Source organism: Mollisia scopiformis (genome assembly GCF_001500285.1).
Source record: "Mollisia scopiformis unplaced genomic scaffold LY89scaffold_29, whole genome shotgun sequence".
In the NCBI taxonomy this organism is placed as follows: Eukaryota; Fungi; Ascomycota; class Leotiomycetes; order Helotiales; family Mollisiaceae; genus Mollisia; species Mollisia scopiformis.
In genome coordinates this window covers 766349-790096 of record NW_017263609.1, presented here as the reverse complement: position 1 = coordinate 790096, position 23748 = coordinate 766349, and the positions used below count along the sequence as shown (strand labels likewise).

General features: G+C 46.5%; 13 protein-coding genes across 13 annotated transcripts; 10 read left to right on the top strand and 3 right to left on the bottom strand.

Annotated features, from left to right (window-relative positions):
- Nucleotides 1–27: 27 nt before the first annotated feature.
- On the top strand, nt 28–1347 carry LY89DRAFT_288940 (uncharacterized protein). Its single transcript, XM_018206509.1, has one exon. It carries the CDS (start codon nt 254–256, stop codon nt 1166–1168), a length of 915 nt encoding a protein of 304 aa, XP_018063848.1. The 5' UTR covers nt 28–253; the 3' UTR covers nt 1169–1347.
- LY89DRAFT_788339 (uncharacterized protein) lies at nt 1275–1829 on the top strand (the record flags this gene model as incomplete). Its single annotated transcript, XM_018223160.1, has 1 exon — nt 1275–1829. The coding sequence occupies one exon, from the start codon at nt 1275–1277 to the stop codon at nt 1827–1829; it is 555 nt and encodes a 184-aa protein (XP_018063847.1).
- Nucleotides 1830–2337: 508 nt separating this feature from the next.
- Nucleotides 2338–2979, top strand: LY89DRAFT_741198 (uncharacterized protein; the record flags this gene model as incomplete). The annotated part of the gene is made up of 1 exon (XM_018220678.1): nt 2338–2979. The coding sequence occupies one exon, from the start codon at nt 2338–2340 to the stop codon at nt 2977–2979; it is 642 nt and encodes a 213-aa protein (XP_018063846.1).
- A 10-nt stretch (nt 2980–2989) lies between these two features.
- On the top strand, nt 2990–4380 carry LY89DRAFT_288923 (uncharacterized protein). The gene has a single exon (XM_018206508.1). It carries the CDS (start codon nt 3250–3252, stop codon nt 3958–3960), a length of 711 nt encoding a protein of 236 aa, XP_018063845.1. The 5' UTR covers nt 2990–3249; the 3' UTR covers nt 3961–4380.
- An 807-nt stretch (nt 4381–5187) lies between these two features.
- LY89DRAFT_598147 (uncharacterized protein) lies at nt 5188–6532 on the bottom strand (the record flags this gene model as incomplete). Its single annotated transcript, XM_018210023.1, has 5 exons — nt 5188–5325; nt 5373–5624; nt 5670–5866; nt 5911–6325; nt 6389–6532. 5 exons carry the CDS (start codon nt 6530–6532, stop codon nt 5188–5190), a joined length of 1146 nt encoding a protein of 381 aa, XP_018063844.1.
- Nucleotides 6533–8101: 1569 nt separating this feature from the next.
- LY89DRAFT_288860 (uncharacterized protein) lies at nt 8102–9445 on the top strand. Its single transcript, XM_018206507.1, has 2 exons — nt 8102–8258; nt 8521–9445. The coding sequence occupies exon 2, from the start codon at nt 8537–8539 to the stop codon at nt 9377–9379; it is 843 nt and encodes a 280-aa protein (XP_018063843.1). The 5' UTR covers nt 8102–8258; nt 8521–8536; the 3' UTR covers nt 9380–9445.
- LY89DRAFT_690475 (phosphoesterase) lies at nt 9358–11398 on the bottom strand. The gene is made up of 3 exons (XM_018216104.1): nt 10728–11398; nt 10576–10682; nt 9358–10532 (listed from the first exon to the last, which is right to left on the bottom strand). The coding sequence occupies exons 1-3, from the start codon at nt 10937–10939 to the stop codon at nt 9511–9513; spliced, it is 1341 nt and encodes a 446-aa protein (XP_018063842.1). The 5' UTR covers nt 10940–11398; the 3' UTR covers nt 9358–9510.
- Nucleotides 11399–12777: 1379 nt separating this feature from the next.
- LY89DRAFT_741193 (uncharacterized protein) lies at nt 12778–13320 on the top strand (the record flags this gene model as incomplete). The annotated part of the gene is made up of 1 exon (XM_018220677.1): nt 12778–13320. One exon carries the CDS (start codon nt 12778–12780, stop codon nt 13318–13320), a length of 543 nt encoding a protein of 180 aa, XP_018063841.1.
- Nucleotides 13321–14274: 954 nt separating this feature from the next.
- Nucleotides 14275–15461, top strand: LY89DRAFT_701465 (alcohol dehydrogenase GroES domain-containing protein; the record flags this gene model as incomplete). The annotated part of the gene is made up of 4 exons (XM_018217198.1): nt 14275–14596; nt 14640–15170; nt 15214–15309; nt 15373–15461. 4 exons carry the CDS (start codon nt 14275–14277, stop codon nt 15459–15461), a joined length of 1038 nt encoding a protein of 345 aa, XP_018063840.1.
- A 63-nt stretch (nt 15462–15524) lies between these two features.
- On the bottom strand, nt 15525–16676 carry LY89DRAFT_598100 (Clavaminate synthase-like protein; the record flags this gene model as incomplete). The annotated part of the gene is made up of 2 exons (XM_018210019.1): nt 15525–16247; nt 16290–16676. The coding sequence occupies 2 exons, from the start codon at nt 16674–16676 to the stop codon at nt 15525–15527; spliced, it is 1110 nt and encodes a 369-aa protein (XP_018063839.1).
- A 465-nt stretch (nt 16677–17141) lies between these two features.
- On the top strand, nt 17142–18859 carry LY89DRAFT_724461 (uncharacterized protein). The gene is made up of 2 exons (XM_018218901.1): nt 17142–18493; nt 18544–18859. Exons 1-2 carry the CDS (start codon nt 17208–17210, stop codon nt 18551–18553), a joined length of 1296 nt encoding a protein of 431 aa, XP_018063838.1. The 5' UTR covers nt 17142–17207; the 3' UTR covers nt 18554–18859.
- A 543-nt stretch (nt 18860–19402) lies between these two features.
- Nucleotides 19403–21309, top strand: LY89DRAFT_741189 (subtilisin-like protein; the record flags this gene model as incomplete). Its single annotated transcript, XM_018220676.1, has 4 exons — nt 19403–19633; nt 19677–19899; nt 19944–21193; nt 21238–21309. The coding sequence occupies 4 exons, from the start codon at nt 19403–19405 to the stop codon at nt 21307–21309; spliced, it is 1776 nt and encodes a 591-aa protein (XP_018063837.1).
- Nucleotides 21053–22751, top strand: LY89DRAFT_288737 (uncharacterized protein). The gene is made up of 2 exons (XM_018206506.1): nt 21053–21193; nt 21238–22751. Exon 2 carries the CDS (start codon nt 21402–21404, stop codon nt 22695–22697), a length of 1296 nt encoding a protein of 431 aa, XP_018063836.1. The 5' UTR covers nt 21053–21193; nt 21238–21401; the 3' UTR covers nt 22698–22751.
- Nucleotides 22752–23748: the final 997 nt, after the last annotated feature.

The window sequence follows — 23748 nt, the reverse complement described above, 5'->3', positions numbered from 1 at the left end:
ATTTCTTCGACCAGCAATCCAATAGGAAGCGTGATTTCCAAAGCGAGTTTTATACTAGACGTTGAGATTCACATCAAAAATGGAGATATTTCGCGCGATTCGATTTGCACTGCTTTGATCCGCGTTCCAAGTGGAAAGTGAAGCTGTCGTTGATTTCGTGGCCTTTCCTTGTTGGGGAAGGTGGAAGCTCTAGGCAGCACGTCAAATCAGCACTACAAATATATTTTGAGGACATCCGTCTTTCATACCAAGAATGAATTATCCTGGCCCAACAAAGTCGGGGATTTCGGGCATCCTCACGCCATCCTTGATCGGATACGCCAACGACATTACCTTCCCATGGCCACTCGACAGTAAACTTGATGGATCTGATGTGGGGGATGTATTCTTTCGTACAGATTCCGCTCCTCTTTGGACTACTCCGCCCGTCAAAGATGCCCTGATCTCGCTGTCCAAGATCGGCCTATCAAACATCCACTCCAAAGATATCATTTCCGTCCTCGGTTCTCCAAAGCAACCAACTTTCCTCCATAATGCAGTCGGTGTCATCCTTATTCTAGATCAGGGTCCACGCAATCTTTTCAAAGGCATCCACGCTCGCTATATTTACGATTATTTCGGAATCCTTGCCCGAAATCTCACTTCATACCTCGTCTCCCTTCCGCCATTTCATAATCCTTTCAACCTCCAAACATGGCTGAATGCTGGGATCGAACTCTCTCATGCTCTCCTCAGAATATCAATGCTTATGGCTCCATTATGTCATTCTGATGACCGAAAGGATCATATGCTTCATCTCAAACTTACTGAGAATGTCCGAAGCTTTTACGAAGAAGCTACGAGAACCAAAGATCCATACCGAGGGAGTTTCTCCAAAGATCTAAAAGATATCTACCTCTTTGCCAATATCCTCAATCAAGGTCCACCTCAGGGGACAGTAAGCATTGAGCAATTCGTTTATTGGATCATGAGGTATTTCACATCCCATGTGGTGTATGTAGATTGGTTTGCAAGATCACCTTTCAGGAATTGTGCTGTAGGTAGAGATGATAAAGAAGGGGAGAAAGAATGGTTGAGATATTGTGGTGTGAAAAATGACGAGATGGTTAGGGAGAAGGTTAAAGAGGACATGGGGAGAGGCGTTTGGACGCCTTTGGAGATTGAATGAATTGGATTTCCTTTGTTATCTCTGGCAAACATGGACTGAAGTGTTGAGAATGTATAAGATGCCTTGCTCGACCATGTCAGTCAAATAATTGGCTCAATCCATCAAAATGTCCAGCTCTCAGCAGCTCTCAACTGTGTGGGACTCACACATACCCAGACCAGATGCTGATTTGGAGACTCGCCTCCGATGTGTTCTTCTTGACTTCTTCTACCCATTGCCTCCAACTCCTATCCAAGGACCTTTCTTCACAATGAGTTTTAAACTCTGTGTCTTGATCCAAATGCTTGCGTCCGAATTCCCTGAATATTTTCTTGATACGGAACCTCACGTCCACAGTATTCGATTCTCCATCGAAACGTCTCTCGGGAGAGCTGATCGCGACCTACAGCTCGATGTTCCAATGTTCTGTATCATTGAGGCAAAAGCTACCGCCATGAGGGCGAAATATACGATACTTGAAGGCCTCAACTCAGGGATACTTTTCTCCATTCAAGCCAGCATTGTGGTCATGTGGCCAGCATGTGTCAATGTTGCATTCCCAGTAGGATGGGGCTGGGATTCGATTGTTAGTATCTTGAAGCATGAAGGAGGGAGCAAATATGACCAGGTTGGAGAGGAACGATCGGCATTCATGTATGACAATAACTTGAATCCAGGTTAATGTCTGAAGTGCATTTGATTAGCCAAATGGGAAAGCATGGAAACGCTTCTGAAGAGTTGCAAACATTGTATGAAATCGTCTGGGTCTGTTTGAGGTCTTTTGGTGGGTAGATAGGATGGAGGGATCGCTTTGGAGAAGTGAACGTCGGGTCAATGCTTGTTCTCGGATCGATCATTGGCAGCAATCTAAACATTGAAGTCAGTGAGGGCTAGGAGAATAGCTGTGCTAGAATTTCCACGATCTCTTGTATTCTGCCACCTGGAGCATTCTCCCTCATAGCAGCAAATTTCTGCTCAAGAACAACACATGGGAAGCTGGCACTTACCTTTGGACGTTGTAAGTATGGCTCAAGAGATCGAGGTTTAATTCACTCTTCTACCTTCGTGCCCTGAACCATATTCACTCTATTGTCCTCTTAGGCCGAGCTTGTTCTTAGTTCCTTACTTCTTCTCGATCAAACAAATATTTGTCCACCCTCCCCTGACTCTCTTGCAACGCAACACCAACCATGTCGGCGGAAGCACCCCCTCTCGATGCTAATCAACTCCGAGTTGAATGGGGGAGCCATAAACCAGTATCTAAAGCCTCCGATTTTGTTCGCCTTCGTTGTGCTCTCCTTAATGCTCTTACCTCCAGAACGACTTCGACCTCTTCAGACTCCAAGAGACTTCTACATCTTGCTGTCGATGTACACGAGGAAGGACCATATTTCACCAACGAATTCAAGCTGTGCTGGCTTGTCGAAATTCCAAACTCATCTCAACTCTTCAAGTCATACGGCATGGGAAGAGCCTGCGAGTCTGGTCCTATCTCTTTTCGCGTCTTCACCACGATGAGGGAAATTGAAAATAAATCATTCTACACGATATGGGCAGAAGCTGAAGCTCGAAACATTAGAAATCAACGGACCAAGAGAGTCGATCACGATGGAAAAGAAAAGTTTCTGACAACTACTGTCATTTTCAATTGGCCAGGATCCGTGGAAGGAGATCTCGTACAAAAACTCGACTGGTCTTGCATTGCGAATCTCATATCACATTACGCCAAGATCGGATTCAACACTGACGGAGAACCTGCATGTGATGACATAGTTATGGAAAGGTTATTTGAGAATATCAATCCATCGAAGGAGCAAGGGTATCGCTCCTAACTTTCGTCTCTTTCAATCAAGTTTTATGGATAATGCTTTCAACATATTCAACAAGCGTGAAGATACGCGAGTTGTCAACGCAGCAGAGCTCTATCCCAACGGCAAAGCATTCTGAATATCAAGTGGCCACATGTGGTCGGCAAAGTGAACTAACACTGCCGTCTTTGTGCTTCTATTCTCGAGGAATGTGCCCACCCTCTTTGCCAAAGAGAGCGAAATGGATATAAATCCCCATCTTACCTCAATTCATTTCAACCAAAGGTCGTCGTTATGTCTCAACCACCATTGGCAACACCAGACCTCTTCGACTGGGGTCGTCACCGACCATCAAACGCTGCGCCTGTTCTTACGAAATTGCATTGCATACTTCTGGATGCCACCACTTCTGCAATTATAGCTTCTCAACCCCATGCTACCGGTCCCTACTTTGCGGGGTCCAGAAAGTGTTGCTGGAACACTCTGATCCAAGATCCGACCGATCTTCAACGCATCCTAGCACAGTACGGTCTCGAAACTGTCCCAGGAATCGCTGGAATCCGAATGGAGATTTGGGCTATAACCAAGGATTGTGGGGTGCAGGATGTGCAGCTCGACTTCTACTGTATCGTCCTGGGGTTATGGGCTCTGGATGGTGCGGGCAGAACCCTCCTGCACACCAGTGACACCACAGAGGAAGTCGATAGTATGCGTGCGGTGATCTATTTCAACATACCAATACCAACACCTCCCCACGAAGATATTCTCCCAACAGTTGGTTGGGCATGTGTGGTCGGCATTATTGCTCACGAGGTAAAGATGACGTGGAATATTGATGGTTCACGAGTTGAGGCTTTTGTTTATACACAACGGAAAGGTGCGAATTTGAATCCTCTAGAGTCTTTGGGATACCTCGGCGGGCCTTGCTTGTTGGAAGAATCCGAAGATGATGTTGTTATTTCAACCTTCAGAAGAGATCCATCATTCCAAGGTACCAGTTCTTAGACATAGAGGAATCATGAAATGGATGGCTTGTCTCTGTGGGTAACTAGTTGCTGAGCAAGTAGGAGTAGTGCGCTCAGCTCGAGGACTGCTTAAAAGCTAAAACTTTGATCTACCACCGTTGTGCAAAGTGCGTCCGTCCGACAGAAATTCTTCAAACTCTCCAAGTCAACAATGTCATACTTGGCATCGCTCTCATCGTTCAGCTCGAGACTAAATCATGATCGTCAAAGTATCAATGACGTCCTTGACCCTCGACCCTTCATGCATCATTAACTCATCCCGCAATAGCACGATACTATTCACGCTCGATTTTAGCGTCGTCGTATTTATTCTTGAAGCTAAACTCTAGTATGCTCCACGCCCGAGCGGGATGCACACTTTGCAGATCTTCACCATTTTCCTGTCAGTCAAAGCACATGCATGAAGCTTCCCCGCACTGATCATCTTCTCGTATCTGCTTGAGTTGACCCTTCCAAGAAAATCCTGTCGATAATTTACGGCATATGAATGGTTAATTGACCTGCGGGGTGTTATCCGAGGACTTCTTTCCTTGTCTCTAGATAAGGAAGCTTATTTAGCTTCCTAAAGCGATCGGTTTTTTCTCTAATGCAAGTGGTAGTGCGGCTCTCAAGCTCTGCTACTGTACGGAACTTCAAATGGAGTTAGATCGGGGTGACTGAAGGATGGGGAAGTCCTTGATCGGAACTTGACATGCGCGATCTTGTAGATCCGACTGAAGAGAAAATCCGCTGAGGACTTTCACGGTGAGATGACGGAGTTTAGTAAACTTGACAGACGTCAAAGAAAGTTTGGAACTGCGATCAACTTACGTCCACATTCTAGCGTATGATTGGACCCTCAATCGAGCATCCGAAACACTGAGTGCGGTACAACATCGGAGATATAGAAGATCAAAATCTCATATCATCACGATCAACAGGTTTTTGATAGTGATGTGCAAATGACGCAAAAATTTGTTTCAAGTTTTCTTGATTTGTTTCTCACTATGTACAAGACATTATCGGCATTACCGTCACACCATTATCAAAATCCAATTAATCCTCCGCCTGATACCGGATTCCCAAATGCTATGCATGATGATGCTGTCCAAAGATGCTATTCATAAATCCATTCCATTCGCTTACCTAAGCGAACCCCTTTTCGTGATGTGTTGAATACAACCCAAACCTTGAGTATGTATCGAATTGGTGAGCTGACTTCTCAATTTTACAAGAGAAGCATAGCAGCGAAACCGACCATGACAGCAGCAAAGGTGCTGGCAATATTGAGACTGGTTGCGGAGTTTCCAGTGACCTGAAGAGGTGTGGAAGTGGCATTGGGAGCTTGTGGTTGTCCATCGGAGATCTGGAAACGTTAGAAGATGAACACAAATCATTGAGTAGAGTGCATACCTGAGAAACAACAGCCAATGAGGTCGAGGCGACCGAGGGAGCAGAGGTGGTAGCTTGAATTTGGCCATCAGAGATTTGAGAAACCGGAGCGCTGGTGGCAGTGGTAGCTTGAATCTGTCCGTCAGAAATTTGAGATACTGGAGCACTGGTGGCTGTAGTGGCTTGGATTTGGCCATCGGAGATCTGGGAGACAGGAGCGCTTGTCACCAGAGTGGATGCACAGCTGGTGTATTGAACTTGGCCATCAGAAATCTAAGAGAGTGAGCATTGAACCTCAGCGTGATCGGAACAACATACCTGAGAGACAACACAAGCAGGGGTAGGTGTAGGTGTTGGGCAACTGGTAATGAATTGAATTTGTCCATCCGAGATCTGAGAAACAACACATCCAGTTGGCTTTGGAGCAATGGTGGTTCCTTGTGGTTGACCATCACTGATCTGAGAGACAGGGGCAGTGGTGATTGAACCAGGAGTTCCAGTAGCTTGAGGTTGACCTAAAGATGTTAGTCGGAACGGATGATGAGTTGAGATGACATACCATCAGTGATTTGGCTGACAACTGAACCAACAGATGTACCAGTTGGCTGTCCATCACTTGATTGTCCAACGACACCGGTCGAAGTGCTGGAAGAATCGTCACAAGGAATGATGTTGATCAGGATAGGTTCGCATTGAGCACCAGTACTCTGAGAGTACAAGTTGTAATAGGTACCAATACCTGGTCCATCAGATGTTTGACATTCCCAGAAGATATTTGATCCACCAAGAGCCAATGAACCATTGTTGCAGACTGAGAAGCCTTGAGTATAGACAGCGCCTGATTGAAGAGGGTTGTCAAATTGGAATTGGTAGTTGGCAACGATTTCTCCTTGACGGTTCTGAGAGTCCTTGAGGATACTATCCGCCAAGGTGACAGTCAGGTAACCAGCTTGTCCACAGGTGGTCGATTGACGCTGAAGAAGTTAGTATAACCCTTTCAATCATGATAGTAAACATACCTTGGCTTTCTTAGCAACTGGCGTTGTCGAGTTCAAGATGGTGATCTCGAATGCACCGGAATAACTTGTGGAACATCCAGCAGGTGCAGAAGCAGTTGGAGAACTTCCAATGGCGGCAGAGGCCACAGTGGCCAAGGTGGCGAGAGCGAGTGTGATCTGCATGTTTGATAGCGAGTGAACAGTGCAGTATGCTGAATATTAAAAAAGAAGAAGGTACCACGAGATATATATTATCAAGTTGCACTAAGGAGGTTTCATGAAATCAGGAGGCAGGCAGCCTTTAACAAATGTCGATCAGAGCTACGCAAAGTACTACAGCTACACCATCGGCTCCAACAACGATTTTCATGTGGTCTGCATCGATGATGACGGCTTTGTGGAGGTCCGGATGGTTGGTAAACCTACACCATTGGACCACAAGCGTGAAAGATACCCTGAAGACTCCCTGAAATAGAAATGGAATTGGCTGGGTGACTAGAAAGAATGACAAAAGTTAAACCTATCATGGACCGGTTCAATTCAGAAGTGTCCGGTGTAGGTCTAAAAATCTTGTGGACGATCCTTCTCTCGCCTTCTGTCTGCACTGTTTGTTGAGGAAGGTCGTGCAGTTTCAGGCGGAGAGATTTTGTCGGCTATTCAGTGGTTGGATGGAGGGGTAGAGAAGTGGTCCGGGTGAGAGATAGTGGATGAACCGCCTGTGCCACCAGTGCCTAGCTGCGTGACGCTAGGCCAACTGAGTGGCCGGGGCGCTACCTTAGTGCGGAGTATATCGATAGGAAAAGCAGAGAAAAAGCAGGGGGTTGACAAAAGCTAGAATCCATATGGCAAAGTCTTCTTGAGTGGTGACATCTATGGATGCAACTCCGGGAGAATGTGTGTCCGTATCGAAGTCCAGATGTTGTGGCGTTTTCCAGATTGCTGAGAACGCGGGGTTGGGGAGTCAATGTCATGGATATTTCTGGGCGGTTGAAGATGCCGAAGAATACGATGAAGTGGGAAGGAGAAAGTGAGATAGGATTGTGGGGAGGAAATGTGGGAAAGGTTGATGTCGGTCGGTCCGGATACAGGAGACTCAGGGAACCAAAATCCTTCCCCCTTTCTTAGGTGTTGCCAGAGTTTTGACTTCAAATCCCCTTTGCAGTGCAGTCTGGGCTACCAATCCCGTGATCCGGACAATTGAAGGCACAAGAGGCGTCAAATTTTCAGAAGGAAAATGGCAGGACTTCGAAAATGGCTCAGCATCTCTCGTATCGCAGAAGAAAATGTGTGTGGGTAGTGCATACTACTCTGCGCTGACCCCCTTCAACCCGCAGTGGAGCGTTGAAACATGCACGCCAAGAAGAAGCAATGGGGTGGCGAAGATCACCTTCAGGGTTATTGACCGCCGACCTATCTCATGACAATCACCCAATCAACCGCCCATGCTACCGATCAGATCACTTGTTCTCTTATTTATCCAATAGCGGGGGTTCAAGATGACTTTGTACAAGGCTATCCCATAACTGGATGTTTTTTGGTTGCTCACTGACGACGGTCGATAGTTCGAGCAAACCTTCATATCAAACTCATCATAGTCCGCCTCTTCGAGAAGTCGTGATCAATAATGTCATCGAATCTGTCCCACCTGGAGATTTTGAAGAAGTGGATATTGATGGAAATCATTTGACGGCATGGGCAGGACCTTCTGATGAGCATGGTAGCTACTATCGACGTCCAAGGCGCGTTCGACATGAACCACCATACAGGAGAGCACGAACTGTTAGTGCGCGAGTATTCAATCCGCAGCCTTGAGGTTCAGAGACGTTGACGACTACGCGTTTTTCGGTGATTCGGAGTATTACAGAGGCTGGTGAGGAAGCTGGAAGTTAAGGAGGTGACTATCTCTTTGGTAATTGTCTTGAAAGCTGCTCTTGCGCTTACTTTTGTCTTTTCAAATCTATTCAAAGCATCTGATACCCTTCTGGATCCCTCATAGTTTAATGAAGAAGTTTCATTGCATTGTTCTGGTCGGTTGTTCCTGGAAAGTTCTTGCAATTCAGAGCAAAGATCCACAAGCTGTCGAACATTTCCTCTTTGAAAATACTTCATTGACTTGCAATCCTCACTTTCAATGGTGCACAAGAACCCCTCCTTCTGACAGTAAGTGAAAGCTCCCCGTATTCTTTCATGGCAACACATAAGCCCCCATATAAGATTCATCCAATCCTGATTTTCGATATCACCTCCGACACCATCTTCAAGATGTCCATCAATTTCCCAAGCAACGGCATCTACAGTATCACAGTTCCTACTGAAGACTCACCCCAATCCACCAATGCCATTTCCTGGGCCCGTCACATTCCATCTGAAGATGCAAATGAATCCCAACGTCTATCATGCGCTCTCGCAAGCTCCCCAACCCTGGGCGATGCGACTCATGCCTCGGGCCCATACTTTCCGATAATCACAACCGGCCGTTCTGCAGCTGCCATTATTACACATGGGGCAAACTCGGTTCAAGGGAATAAACTCTGCTGGAGACGTGATTTCACTCCATACGCCGGTCTTGCCCGGTTCTTAAGAGCCTCCCGCTTACGAAATAGCGTCCCAAACGCATTCTTCGTCCTTGTCGATATTGTTAGTTGGAGCGATGTCGACGAAAATCAGACCAAATGGTACCACCTTGCGGGACAAATATCGGTTCGCGACGACAAGGATGTACCGATTTCTGTTCCACACCAGGGAGGGAACAAGGAGCTGGGATTCGGTCACGTTTTTGATTATGCAGTTCCACAGGGCGAGGAAGATCTCATGCAAACAATCGATTGGAAGTGCATGGCTGCTTTATTGAGGATTGGGGTGGCTAGGAACTTCGGTCTTGATGGAGAGAGGCTATCACTAGAGGAGATGCTTTATGCCACTATTCAGAACCCGGAGCCGTTGAGAGACTTGGGCTATGCAGAGCATCCGAGCTATTATAGGCTGGATAGGAATCGTGGCAGGTATGTTTCTACTTTCAAACGTATCTAAGTCGTCAGGCGTTCAGATGGAGCATTTGTCTTTGTAGCTATCAATCAATTGAGAGTGGATTGACGGCACGTAAGACAACCTTTAAACATTATTGCTCTCCCTATCTATGTTCATGAATCATAACTTCGTATCTAAGTGTATGGGAAAGGATCAGGCAACGTAGCAGGAGTATCAGTTCTGAGATCATCTGTAATCAGATGCTCGAAGGTACTCGAGTACGAAACTCTTGGAGTCAAAGTATCCAACCCCCAAAGGCTCTGCAGGAAACCAAGAATGGAAGTATGAGTATACTCTCCACCATTGTTGCTACCCTTGTGCTCGACATATCCCTTTTGAACCCATGGAGAGATGAGAAGAGTCGGAACACGAACACCAAGACGCTCAAAGTTGAAGGTGATGTTCTTTCCGTCTGGTGCAGTCTCGGTATAGAGAACATCATCACCAGCTGGGACACCAGTTGGAGGTGGGACATGGTCACCGAAACCTCCGTGCTCGTCGAAAGTCAGAATGAAAAGAGTTTCATCCCATTGTGGAGAACCACGAACAGCTTCGTAGATTCCCTTGATGAATTGTTCACCGAGAGTGATTGGAGAAGGTGGGTGGAAAGATTGGTAATCGCAACATTCTGGATTGATGTAGGTAAACTGAGGAAGAGTTCCAGCCTTGGCATCAGCGTAGAATTGATCGAGAGGAGCGATGTTGGTCTTGTATGCTCCAGAAGTATAAGTCCAGTTGTAGAAAGCTGCATCAGGGTTGAATCCAAGTCCTGGACCCGTAGTGGAATTTTGGTAGTTCATCCAAGTGATGCCAGCCTCTGACAATTGTTGAAAGATGGATCTTTGTGGAAGACCATAAACATTGAAAGCATTGTCGTTCTTTCCGTGACCGTGTGAAGTTCCCGAGGTGATGTAGGCACGGTTCGGGTTCGTTGGACCAGGGACGGCAGCGAACCACCTATCGAAAAGGACAAAATTCTCAGCCATTGTACCAAAGACACGAATTTGATCTGAGGTGTAGTAGTTGAGGACTTCAGCTGCTCGAGTTTTGTTGAGGGTATCGTATGCCACAGATTGTTCAGTAACGAATCCACGCATGTTCTCGATCTCGATTCGTGAATCGGCTTTGGACTCGTCTGGATGCCATGTACTGAAGACTGAAATTGTTAGCATAATCCAATTGACATTCGTCGTACATACTCTGCATGTTGACACCACTGATGCTGTGGTTTGGATCATCCGGGGCAACATCATTGGCGCGGGGTCCTGCACAGACATCGCCCATTTGAGCGGGGTCAGAAGCGTTCCTAATTTTGTCAGCCTCGCTCAATTCCTCAGCCTTCGTAACTCACATGGAGTTGCAATAATTGTGATGCAATAATCCATTGATCCCTGAGGTGTACGAAAGACCACCAGCAAAGGTGTCAAAAGATCTGTTCTCCTCGACCAAGACGACAACATTCTTGATCTTGCTCTTCCAGTCTCCTTTGTATCCGATTGTAGCTGGAGTAGCAATTACAAGACCAGACAAGGCTGCCACAGTTGCGAACTTGAGTCCAACCATCTTGACTGCTTTGGGCTTCTTGGAACAGCGGCTGTCTCAGGAACCTTGAGGCTGTACCGAAGAATATATAGCTACCAAAACTTTGGAAGCCTTACCTTGAGCTGGGAGCTCCGATGCACGTGTATACTGCAATAGGACAGGATGTGCATAGAGAATGGAGTTCACTGAAAGCAGCACGACGAGGCTGCATGAACTCTGCATTTCGTTCAGTATTTCCACTTGAGCCTTGCAAAGATGGACCCTGAAGAACATCTTCACCTTCCCATTTCTACCAAGATTCCTCGTCGGCTATTGCACATGGTCTTGGTAAGGCCATCTAACTGGATAATGCAGAACACAATAGGGTAAGCTTGAAGGTCGTAAGACGGACTTCGCCAAGCTGCTTTAAGATGCCGTATAACCAGGGCAAGGTTGATTTGTGCAATTTGTACCTTGTACCTGATGATCGAGCCAAAAAAGAGTGAAGAAAAACTTCTAGAAGGGAAGGTGGAGAAGAAATTCAGCGGGGATCTGCAGAACGCTGTCCAACCCCGCCACAACCGAAATGTCGGCAGTCCAGTCAGATAACGGCATTTCGCACGTGGATGTCGGAGAATGAGCCGATGAACAATCTCTGGTACTTGAGTGGGACAATTTTGAAGCTGAAGATGCATTGCCCGACTCCTTGGATGCGGGCGTACAGATAAAAATGTACTGGCTCGCCCGTGGTCGAGAAGTAGAAAGAAGCTTGTTACTAGCACTGGCCAATCATTGGAATTTCATTGGCAACCTTTCCACAGGAAGAAAGCTTCCGAAGCGCCTCAACCTCACGGAAGTTCGGGTTTCGGTGGCGCTGCGTATATTGCGAAGAAGTCGAGGCTCCGCTAGTGGAACGGGCGGGCTGCCGTTGTTGGAGTCGATTGAAGCACATGCACGAAGGTAGAGAAGCTGTTGTCAAGAGAGATTTTCATTTGAAGATTCTCATGATTGAAAGTGGGAGCTAGGCATACCCTTGAGAGCGGTATGATGGGCAGTCAGACCATGAGCTGAACTTCTGCAAACCACTTGGCCTTGTGCTTCAGCAAAGTTGTTGGAGAAAGAGCGAGAGATACCGACGAAAGTGCCGCGAATTTCGTTGATTGTCTCTTGATGATGCGCTCTTGTTGAGTTGATTTGAAGTGCTCAAATGTCAGTATCCACAAACTGAGAATTTGTTATGATATAGCACTTCAATCTCTGGATGCCAAGTAGAATCTTATTCCTTCTTCCATATTCGGATTGAATCTGCGAATTGAAGTCCGGGTGATGTCTATGTTCATTTTCTTCAAGTCCTTTCAGGCTGCCTATGTAGATTTTCATCCTGATCAGTGGCTTCAAATAGTTGAGAGGCAGAAGCCTAAAAAGTCTTACGCAATTGCCCAAGCTCAGTGTTGGATAAATTTTGCAGAGGTAAAGATGATGAAAACTGATGCTGTGCTGCAGTCTCTTTTTGCCTTTCTTTGCTGCTGTCGTTTGTCCTCGTTCCTGCCGAATCTGGACAGACCATACAGATTAGGAATTCTGCCCCTCCTCTCAACCTCCAATATCTTCTCCTTCCTCAGTATCCAACAACCTTCAACACCTATCACACAACTTGTCACCATCAAGAAGCCATTTTCCAGAAGCAGTAGTGTCTTCCCACTTCACTTTCCGCGGAAAGTTACGCGTTTCAATCTGGTCGCGTCCCACTTTCACGCCCCGAAGCTGGCAAGGCTGTGCTGTGATCAGATCAACATCAAAGGTACAGGCCTTAATCTTCGCGCGTTGCTTCTTCTCCGATGTTGATCGTACTCTTCAGCCAAAGCTAACAACATCCGCAGATGGAGCAGCACCACATTAAGACCGAACCATACATCAAGTCTGAGACCCGAGACGAACTCCACAGTGTGAATCCCTACATCAAGTCTGAGACCGAAAACGAAATCCACAGTGTGAATGCATATATCAAATCCGAGCACCCAGACACCGGCAGCGCATACATGAAATCCGAAGATGGCAAAGTCAAACTCGAAGAATTCTATGCATCACAGCCTCTAGATCAACCTCCAGCTATCTCCAAAGGCAGAAAGCAACGCAATAAGTCGAACAATGATAGAGCGGCGACCAAGAAGGAAGCTAGGCGTCGACGAATGCAACGGCGCATGGCTGCAAGCATCGTGAAGAGCGGAATAGGCAAGGGCAAGAGAACGAATATAAAAAGCAAAGCTCCGGAGACAATGGAGGCGTATAAGAGGCTTGGACAAGATCCTGACGACGCTGAGGCCTTGGAGACCTTCCTGAAGTATAACCCATGGTTTGTTGAACAAAGACGAACCGTCTACCAGCCCGGTGTAGGCATGGTCAGGCCTGGATGGAAGCCATAGGTAAGCTCCCAGAGGCAACAGCCAGACGGGAGCTAAGGAATAGGTACAAGAAAAGCAATCCTATCAGCTGCCACTTCGGCTACGTTCCACAGGATCTTTTGCAACAAGGAAAGACGCATCAACATATTCTCAGGCAGAGCTTTTGTGGGGAGGAGACTGGAATTGAGGATGGAGATCGCAGGACTTGCTCGAGTGTGTTTGTAAGAGTTGTAGAGGGTCAGTGGGGACATAACGGTAGCATGCTTGATGAACAATGGACAGAATTCAAGTGCAAGATTGTGCTTTAAGCCAATGTGAAGTTGTGATGTGCTGTGGTTTTGGTATAGATATGAGCTGCTGACTGCTTCAAACGCAAGAGATGAAGAAGAGAATTCGAGGACAGTACTTGAGATCGACTCCTCTACGTTGGCAAGTATAAATAGTTCCAGGTTGCTGCACCATTGTTGTTCGGAGAATGTCTCAGGAATATTGAGCACAAATTTAAACATTGAAGGCACCAGAGATTGTCGGACATTCGCTGGGTTGTCACCCCATGAGGACCAACATTGCAGCACTTACAGCGTGCTTCTTGAAGGGCATTCCCGCGACATGGCCCTTCATGGCTGGACCTTCGATGCCTCCAATGATCTTGTGGATTCCGAGGAAAGATTGAAGTCCGTCATCTGATCCCAGTGTTGGGAATTGACAACGCCCTGGTGGCCCAAGCTCCTCTCCTCCCGTCAAACATCAACCTCCTCAAGCATCATTCGATCCCCAGTTATCATCCCACCCCTCAGCTAACCAACATTCCCGGACCCCGCATTCCACTATGTATCCTCACCATCCTGCAGACATGTCGCCCATTCTCTTCTCTCGACCATCGAAACCGCCATGATGCAAACCTTCAGAACAGTACGACATCTCTCGAATGGCCAAATCTTTCGTCCACCCATCCGCCAAGCTCTCTACTCGACAATGAAAGCTCTCGTATACCGATCAGTAGGAGATGTAAAGCTGGAGGAGCGTCCAATTCCAAGAATCTCCCAACCAACCGACGCAATTGTCAAACTCACCAAGTCCACGATATGCGGGACGGACCTTCACATTAGCAAAGGGGACGTCGCAACCTGCAAGACGGGTACCATTCTTGGTCATGAAGGTGTTGGCATAATTGAGGAGACGGGGGAATCAGTTCGTGGATTCAAGAAAGGAGAACATGTCTTGATATCTTGTATCTGCTCCTGTGCTACCTGCGAATATTGTCGGAAGGGAATGTACTCTCATTGTACAACTGGAGGTAGGGACTTATTCATGGCATGTGGCAATACTAACATCTGCAGGTTGGATTCTCGGAAATACAATCGATGGCACGCAAGCAGAATACGTTCGAATTCCTCACGCCGATTCCTCCCTCTATCCAATACCCAAAGGAGCAGACGAAGCTGCATTGGTCATGTTGAGCGATATATTTCCTACTGGCCTTGAATGCGGTGTTCTCAATGGCAAAGTTCAACCTGGAAGTACTGTCGTTATTGTCGGTGCTGGTCCTGTTGGTCTTGCTGCTATGATTACTGCTCAACTCTATTCTCCCTCTACAATCATCGTCATCGATATGGACAACAATCGATTAAGAGTGGCTAAATCACTCGGGGCACATCATACAATTGATCCGACGAATGGAAAAGCTGCAGAGACTGTGAAAGCTTTGACAGAAGGGAAAGGATGTGATACTGTAATTGAAGCTGTTGGTATACCTGAGAGTTTCGATCTCTGCCAGAACCTTGTTGCTCCTGGAGGTGTGATTGCCAATGTTGGAGTACATGGAACAAAAGTTGATTTACATCTTGAGAATCTGTGGGCAAAGAATATTGGTGCGTATTGTCTTTGTTGGAAGACTTGTGCTGACAATCTCAGCAATTACTACTCGCCTCGTCGATACCGTCACTACACCTATGCTTCTCAAGCTGGCACTTTCGGGAAAGCTAGATCCATCAAAATTGATTACTCACAGTGAGTTGAGAAACGAATTCAACCCACATGGAAGATGGGCACGGGCTAACTTTGCTCGTGTAGAATTCGCTTTCAAGGATATGGAGGAAGCATATAATACTTTTGGTGCAGCATCGAAGCATGAAGCTTTGAAGGTTTTGATTGAATTTTGATACCCGCGGATTGAATGTTCTACAATTTCTTGGTACATATCTACAACACAATGACCGCAACATTCATGTCCCCCTTCCAGCTTCTTGCCAAAGTTTCTTCCTATCCTCGTCGCTCATTCCCTCCTTAACGTTTCTCAACCTCATAGCCTGCAATTTAATCCATTCCTTGCTATTTACTTCCTCTTCTTTCTCGCCGTCTCGAAGCTCAGGGATAACATCACTACCCTCCAACCTCTTCAGAATCACTTCATCCTCTGGTCTCGAGAAATATACCAAACTATACCTCGTTTCTTTGGCCTGCTCACCAGGTGGACTCACAACTCGATGGATGTTGCTTCTTAATAACCCGTTTGTGAACTTGACCATCGCATCTCCCAGATTGACAATACAATGTCCCGGCAATGGTTTGACATAAGTCCATTGAGGTTCTTGTCCAGCTGGAGTCAGAGAAGGCGGAGGCAAGATCTGCAGACCTCCAAGCCGATTGAACAAGATCGTGATGCTGCCGAAGTCGGTATGTTTCCCTAAGGCAGTACGCATATCGGATGGAGGCTGAGGAGGTGATTTCACGAATCGGACTTGATCGCCTGAGATTTGCATTTGACGGTGGAGTGAGGTGACTGTTTCTGCTGGAAGATGGAGGTGATTCTCTATATGGCGAAGGATGAAGACGACGAGGGAATGCGAGGTGCGCATATATGATGTGATGAGAGAGTTATGATCGTGAAGGACCTGTGGATGAGCGAAGGGCTTGGAGCTGATGCCGAGGAAGTCATCTTTCGGTATCTATACTGTTAGCATGGCCTAGGACTTTGCATCAAGACTTACATTGTAGAACTCATTTCTATCCAAATTCCCCTTCTCATCTACAACAGCAGATCCAAACCGCTTGTATCCCATATAACTTCCCTGCGATTTGTAGTCATATTTCTGGAGCTCGTCTCTTCCCAGGTCGAACAGCTTGGGGGCGAGGTTGAACAGATTATCGGCATCCTTTAACAACGATTCACCTTCATCGTCTTGTCTTAAATCAAGATAGAAGAAGCCGAGGTCTTTGCATGATGAAAACAAGCGTTCAGATTCCGGGGATTCACTTCGAAGTTTGGAAAGTGAAAGTCTGTGGAGAGGAGCTGTGGGGATATCTGCTGGAAATGGTGGGAGGGTTGAGAAGGTGAGGACTTCTGGTTGCGTGCGTGTTTGAGTTTCTGTTGCCATGATTTCGTTGATTGAAGATGATGAAGACATCTCGAGCTGAAGTGGTGATTTATTTACCCCACATGAACGATCTCGGGAGTCGGCAGCGCTACGGTACTGTAGATGCGGGGTATTGATAACGCCTGCTTCCTTTATCAAGCTTCATATCTCATCCAATTCTTTCACTTCACAGATGAATGAGGACTCGCAATTCTAGTGAATAGGACTAAAAAACTATCATTCACTCTTACTTGAAAGAATAGCTGGAAAGATGGTGGTCTAGTTTTAGACCATTTTGCTTTCTTCGAAAATAAGTATAAACAGCAAATTTACTTGCAACATTTTTCGAATTTGGTCCCCCAAAGCATTGGTTACACGTTGTTATTTTTATTTTTCCTTTTCCAGATGGCATGTGTAACAGCGCCTTAGCTCAGCCTCCATTCATCGCAAGGCTTCCTGCACCTCATTATAAAGCCAAGCCCCCAACTTCTCGACGACAATAATGATTGTCTTCAGCTCAATTTGCACGATGTACCTTTGACTCGCGTCGCAATGGATCCTTTGTCCATCGCCACTTCAGTTGCTAGTCTCATTGCCGCAGGTAGTAAACTCACAGCAATCTTAACCCAGATCAGCCGTCTTTCAGATGCGCCACCTCTGTGCAAGGCTATCTTGACCGAAGTTTGCGATACTGCAGCAGCACTTCGTCAAATTCAGAACTTCCTTAACGGTCAGCTGTATGTCCCTCCCGAAAGGCGAGAATATGTACTTCTCGAGCATGTTTCGACAGCTCTCGTAGGATGTGTGATGACCAAGGATGAGCTGGAGACTTTGCTTGATGGATTGGGCCTGGTTTATGCAGGAAGCGGCATCACAGGCGTATTCGATCGAGTGAAGTGGGTTCGGAAGGAAACAAACATCCAACGCCTGGTTCAACGGCTTCAAAACCACAAAGCGTCTCTCAATTTGATTCTGACGATATTTCAATGCTCTTCTTCTACACAGATCCAAGACTCGGTTGTCCGGCTCTCCAGCCTTGTTGAGGAGGCCTTGTCAAGCCACTCGGCCCTTTCAATCAGGATGAGCCGACTAGAAGAAGGAAGCACCTTGAGAAGTGCCACTATTCCAACCTCAAGCGTCAATGATATCGAGTCTATCAAGAACGTAGAGCAGGAATATTTGGGTACGGATAATGCAAGCGTCACGACAATTACTCGGATCCCTGAAGTCCTTTCCGAGCCCGAGGAACAGTTCATACTCTTGCCTTTCCCTTTCGATCCAGAACTTCAAGCCTCGAGAGTCTATCGGAGACTACATTTAACACACTCGGATGGTCATTCAGCAACATCAATCACAATATCGACGAGGCAAAGAGCTGCGGCATCAATATTCTCAGCACTCAGTCTTGCAGAGATATCGAACCTCTCACAGTATTCTTTGCCCATCTTCATTCAAGAAATTGGCAACAATCGATGGTATATTCAGGTTGGAAGAGTCTCGACAATTTTTGAAGAAACGGGAGGCACGGCATCTAGGATTAGTCTGGATGTGAAAAAACTTGATGGAAGTAGAACACCGTATACGATGCAACCTAGCAGCACCGGACAGGATTTGATGAACGCGATTGGGGGGCCGGAACATTTTCTTGTTTGTGAGCATACTAAAAATGTATTCCGGATCGAAAACAATAAAACGCTCCAAGAGCAGGGCATAACAGAGGGTGCAAGAGTTCACGTTGTTTTAAGATATCGTGCAGAAGGGCGGGAACTGGGGGAGAGATCCGATCCATATATGCCACTTTATAGGATCGACAATGAATATCCGAGATACAGACTTGAGTGAGTGATAATCGAAACTACGGAAATGTCATAGACTGACATTTCTACATACCTAGGTAGCATGAAATGAAACAGGTCATGGCGCGCCATCAGAACTTGCGAGGTTGTGTAATGATCAGCATGTCACGAACATGAAAAGCTTTCACGTTTGGGCATCATGGAGTTTGTCATCTCGAATTCGTGGTTATCTGCAGTCAGACCGGCGTATCGACAGATACCCCTGTATATGTTAGTGGTAGTCTTTTCTTGATCACTGGGATTCTTATATTCGGTCTTCCCATCGAAACTGCAACAAATTCTAGGCTGCAAGAAAGAAATGAGGGTCCTTAGATGAAATCCCCATTATAGTTTGCAGCTGAAGGCGTCATGCACCGCCAATATAGTCGCTGTTTAGCCGCTTCCCCCTGAATCGTGCACGTATCTTTTCGCCAAGCGAGCCGAGCCGAACGAGGGGTAAAATGTCAGATCCTCCTATCTTTTTCTCGAGCATCTTCTCTTGAATTGTGGTCACCGCATCCTTCATTTGAATACTCAGATCACCCTTCTCTTGGCATAGTCAAGAAGCGGAAGGAGAGTTGGTGACTCGCATATAGATGCCGAGGGATATTTAAACGACTTGCCTAATCTATCAATATATCCACTGCCGATCGCTCTATCAGCAACCAATGCCGGGACCAGGACCTGAATACCAAACATGATTCGACGAGCATTAAGCTTAACAAATTAAGCTGGGGATCGCGAAACGGCAGATTATCTAAAAGAGGCAGCTTGGAAGATTGATACAAGATGGGTCAACCCCCGGGTAGATTGATGCAGGTACGTGATTAAAGATGGGGTGAACTATATAGAGGGAGAGGGGTATCTTTCTTTGATGGAAATCCATCCGCTCGTTACTTTCGTTCGCGCATCATGTTCATTCTCAATTCGCTTTCTGTCCTTGTGGCACTTTCATCATGTGTTTACGCATCCCCCACATCCAGCAGCACGCATGGATCGAGAATAATTGAAAAGATCGAATCTGCTCCTGCTGGATGGACAAAGGATGAGTCCACTCGATTGGATAAAGATGGCGAATTGATGAAGTTGCGAATTCATCTTGTGCACCAAGATATGGACAAATTCCATGATTTGGCTATGAAGGTGAGCACTCCGAGTCTATCTTGTGCCCCGCTAATATCGTAAGATTGCGACACCTGGACATGAGCTCTACGGCAAACACCTTTCCCAAGACGTGATCGATGCTATGATCGCTCCCAAGGACGAATCTCGAGATCTCGTTGAGCAATGGTTGAGATCCGAAGGATTGAGTGGTCAAGCAACAATCTCACCTCGAGCCGACTCCATCGTTCTCGAGGTAAGTATCGCACAAGTCGAGAAGTTGCTGAACGCAGAGTATGAACCTTTTGGTAAGTCGTCACTTCGATCCCTTGAGCTAGATTGACCAATTTAGTCAATGAGAAAACCGGAGACGCTGCCGTCCGAACCTTAGAGTACAGTCTCCCAGCAATTCTCAAAGGTCATGTCGACATGGTTCAACCCACAACCTTCTTCGGTCTACGAGCCATGCGGTCCATGATCTCTGGTCAAAGAGAGTTTGATGAGAGCACCTTGAACACCGGAGCTGTCGAGGCAGTAACTGGATGCAGTGGAACAACAATTACTCCAAAATGTCTTCAAAATCTTTACAGCTTCACCACTGCCACCAATTACAGCAACGGTCTCATGGGAATTGCTGGTTTCTTGGAACAATGGCCAATCAAATCTGACCTCTCAACTTTCCTAGCAACCTACGCCGCAGAAGGCAATGTCGCTGAGTCCTTCACCTGCACTTTGGTCAACAACGGAACATGTCCTCAAGCTGCCAGCGGAGCAGGAGTTGAAGCCAATCTCGATGTTCAATATGCTCGAGCAATCACCGAGTCAATTCCAAACGTCTACTACAGTACCGGAGGACGACCACCTTGGTTGGGTACTGGAACCAACACCAACGAGCCATATCTCGAATTCCTCAATTACATGCTTGCTCTCCCTGCTGCATCTCTTCCAAACACCATCTCCATCTCCTACGGTGATGACGAAGTCACTGTACCACTTTCTTACGCTACCAATGTCTGCAATCTCTTCGCACAACTTGGAGCTCGAGGTGTTTCAATTCTCGTTGCATCAGGAGATTCGGGTGTTGGAAGCACTTGCACAACAAGCGCTGGTACTAAGATGTTCGAAACATCCTTCCCAGCAGGATGCCCTTGGGTAACTACGGTCGGTGGTACTACAGGAAATAGCCCCGAAGCAGCATGGACCGGATCAGGTGGTGGATTCTCAGAGGTCTTCGGTCAACCAAGTTATCAAACTGCTGCAGTCAACAGTTGGCTCACTACAGACACCACACACACTGCTAACAATGCATATTTCAACAAGACTGGGCGAGCATATCCTGACGTTGCGGCTCAATCAACCGATTTCGTCGTGGTTATTTCAGGAAGTGCTTCACTTGTCGATGGAACGAGCTGTGCCACACCAACTTTCGCCAGTATCATTCAACTTCTCAACAGCGATCGTCTCGCATCAGGAAAGTCACCACTTGGTTTCTTGAATCCTTGGTTATACAGCAATGCTACTTCTGGATTGACTGATATCAAAAGCGGGAAGAATACTGGATGCAGTGGAGTGATCAGTGGGGCTGGCTTCTCAGCGGTTTCTGTGAGTATTCTTCTCGGATGTATCGCATCTGCTAACAAATATAGGGCTGGGATCCTGCAACAGGCCTTGGAACTCCAATTTTCAGTTCTTTGCTCACGATATCAAAGGCTACATAATGACGGGTCCGCTTTCAGATGTAGATCTTCATATGAACAAAGAATGAAATCAATTTGACCATCCACCCTTTTCATCGCCGTTTTCGTAATTCATGGTTCATTATCTTCACAAGGCTTTGTTTGGAATAAATACCATCAGTGAATTTTGTTCCTTGCAAGCTTTCCGAAGCAACCCACATCTCCAAGTCGAAATGACCTCCACAAATGGGACTGGCATTGTCCACCCACTAGCCACTTTGACTGCTGCTGCTCGGGCCACCGTCGAAAGGCAAATACTCGATCCCATACCCGCTTCAGTAGAAAAATACTGGAACACATGTCGAGATGAGCTTTCGGTTACTTGGGACAGGAAAAATCTGGCAGATCCTGTTCAACAATACACGTATACACAATTATATGATCTTGATAGAACTAAGAAATTCGATCCTAGTAAGATCGTAGACGTCGACTTGAACCAAATTGCTGTTCGAAAACCCGAGTACGCATTTAACTGGAACGACTTTGGAACAATCATCAATTCCCGGACAAGGCCAGATACCATAGCCACACAATCAGATGGTGATAAAGAAGCCATGCGCAATACAATCTCGATACCCCTTACAGAGGCGTATATAAGATTGGTTTGCGACTATGCAAACGGAGTGAGGGATAAAGCCGAGCGGGCTGTAGGAAGCACTGCTCCACCCAGAATAAGTTGCCACTGCATGCTACAATCCTCTTGGCAACCTCTCAGAGATGCGGCCTTGGCTCGCGACCCTTATGCAACCATCGCCCAGCAGATCTTGACCCAACAAGGCATAACCCAACAGACCTTCGCGGAAATGGATTTCCTGTTCCTTCCACATCTGAGACCCGATCTTGATGATGCTGGTGGGGAACATTATACTCTTCTTGGATTTGCACCTAGGCAGAAATACGCATTCTGGATTAACTCGGCTGAGCCAAAGACGCCTTCAGATGACCCTGACGTTGACCTGCCGATTCAGGAGTATGAAGCATATATGAGGGATTCTCTGTTAGCAATTCTCTTTTGCCTCGTTCCTGACCACGACGAACGCGAATCATGGGAAGTGAATCTAGACTACTGCGGAAATGAAGATAAAACTTTGAGGAAAGCCGTTCGACAAAGAGACACCTACAATTGTGGGGCATACGTCTGCACAAATGCACTCCTCCTCGCATTTGGATACAACCTCACATCTTTCGATGCAAGAGACATTGATCAATTTAGAAAGCCAAGGATGTTTGCAGAACTCCTAAATGGAGGGTTTAGTGGCTTATACCAATACGATCTTATTGAATTTCCGGCACCAAGGACAGATACGGACCCAAGTCCTAGCTACGATGAGGCTATTGAAGCTCGGGAAGATTGGGAGACGGGCTTGTGAGAGGCTCTCTGTTACTGGTACTAAGGATACTGTCTTCCGCAAAGGATCTCGGATCGCAATCAAGCAAATTTCGCAACAATTCTAAAGGAAGGAATCTGCAAAGAAGGTCAGAGAAGATACAATTGTTGTAGACACAGAAACGATATCCCAAGAAAGAAGCAAAAGAGGAGAAAGTAGAAATTCATAATAGTTTTAAGCAAAGGGCCGGACGTTTTTTTTTCATGAAAGCATTGTATTAGTGAAGTGTTTCGAATTGTAGAAGTGTAATGAAAGCAATGATTTTGAGACAAGCAAGCCTGGAACTCAGCGACCTGGTGCAGCTTGAGGGTAGACAAGCTGAGCGTTGGTGAAAGCCTGTATTTCAGGCAATAGCGCCCTAAGCTTCTAGGCTGCCCATTGACACAACGGCGGGGCAACGCGATAAAAAAGCAAAGCGATAAGCAAACATGGAATGAATATGAACACTAATTTTGTATCGCACGCATCTACAGGCTCGATCCAAAGAAACCTTCACTTAATTGTGCATCGTGGGACACGCACAACACTGTTCGTGAAAGAATGCAGTGGATTCAGTGCAACGACTCGGAAATCTAGCGACCAAAGGTCTATCTTTTGATGGGGAGTGCCCTGAAACTGAGGGGGCTTAGCCAAAGCCTACTATGTGAGTCACTAGACGCTAAACCCAGGGCCACAAGGCTGAAAGATTAGCGAGTTTAAGCCTAAATTTTAGCGATCCAGTCACTGAACTTCAGCTTCGGAAACCTAACGAACATGGGGACAAAAGTCCGTGCGTTCAGGCTGTAGAACCTCGAAATTAAAACTCTTCACATTAGGACTAAACTATCAACAACTCCACCATTATGGATCCTTTTACCACTCCACCTATGTCTCCACGTCTCCCAGGTGCAGAGATCAGAACCAAGCACAAAGAGGGCATACGCCGGCTCTTCAAATTCGCTAAAATAGGCCTGCAACAGCTCCAGGGCTACTACCACCTAGGAGACAGCACAGTTAGGAAGATCCTACTATACGATGTGCCTGAAAGAGCGCG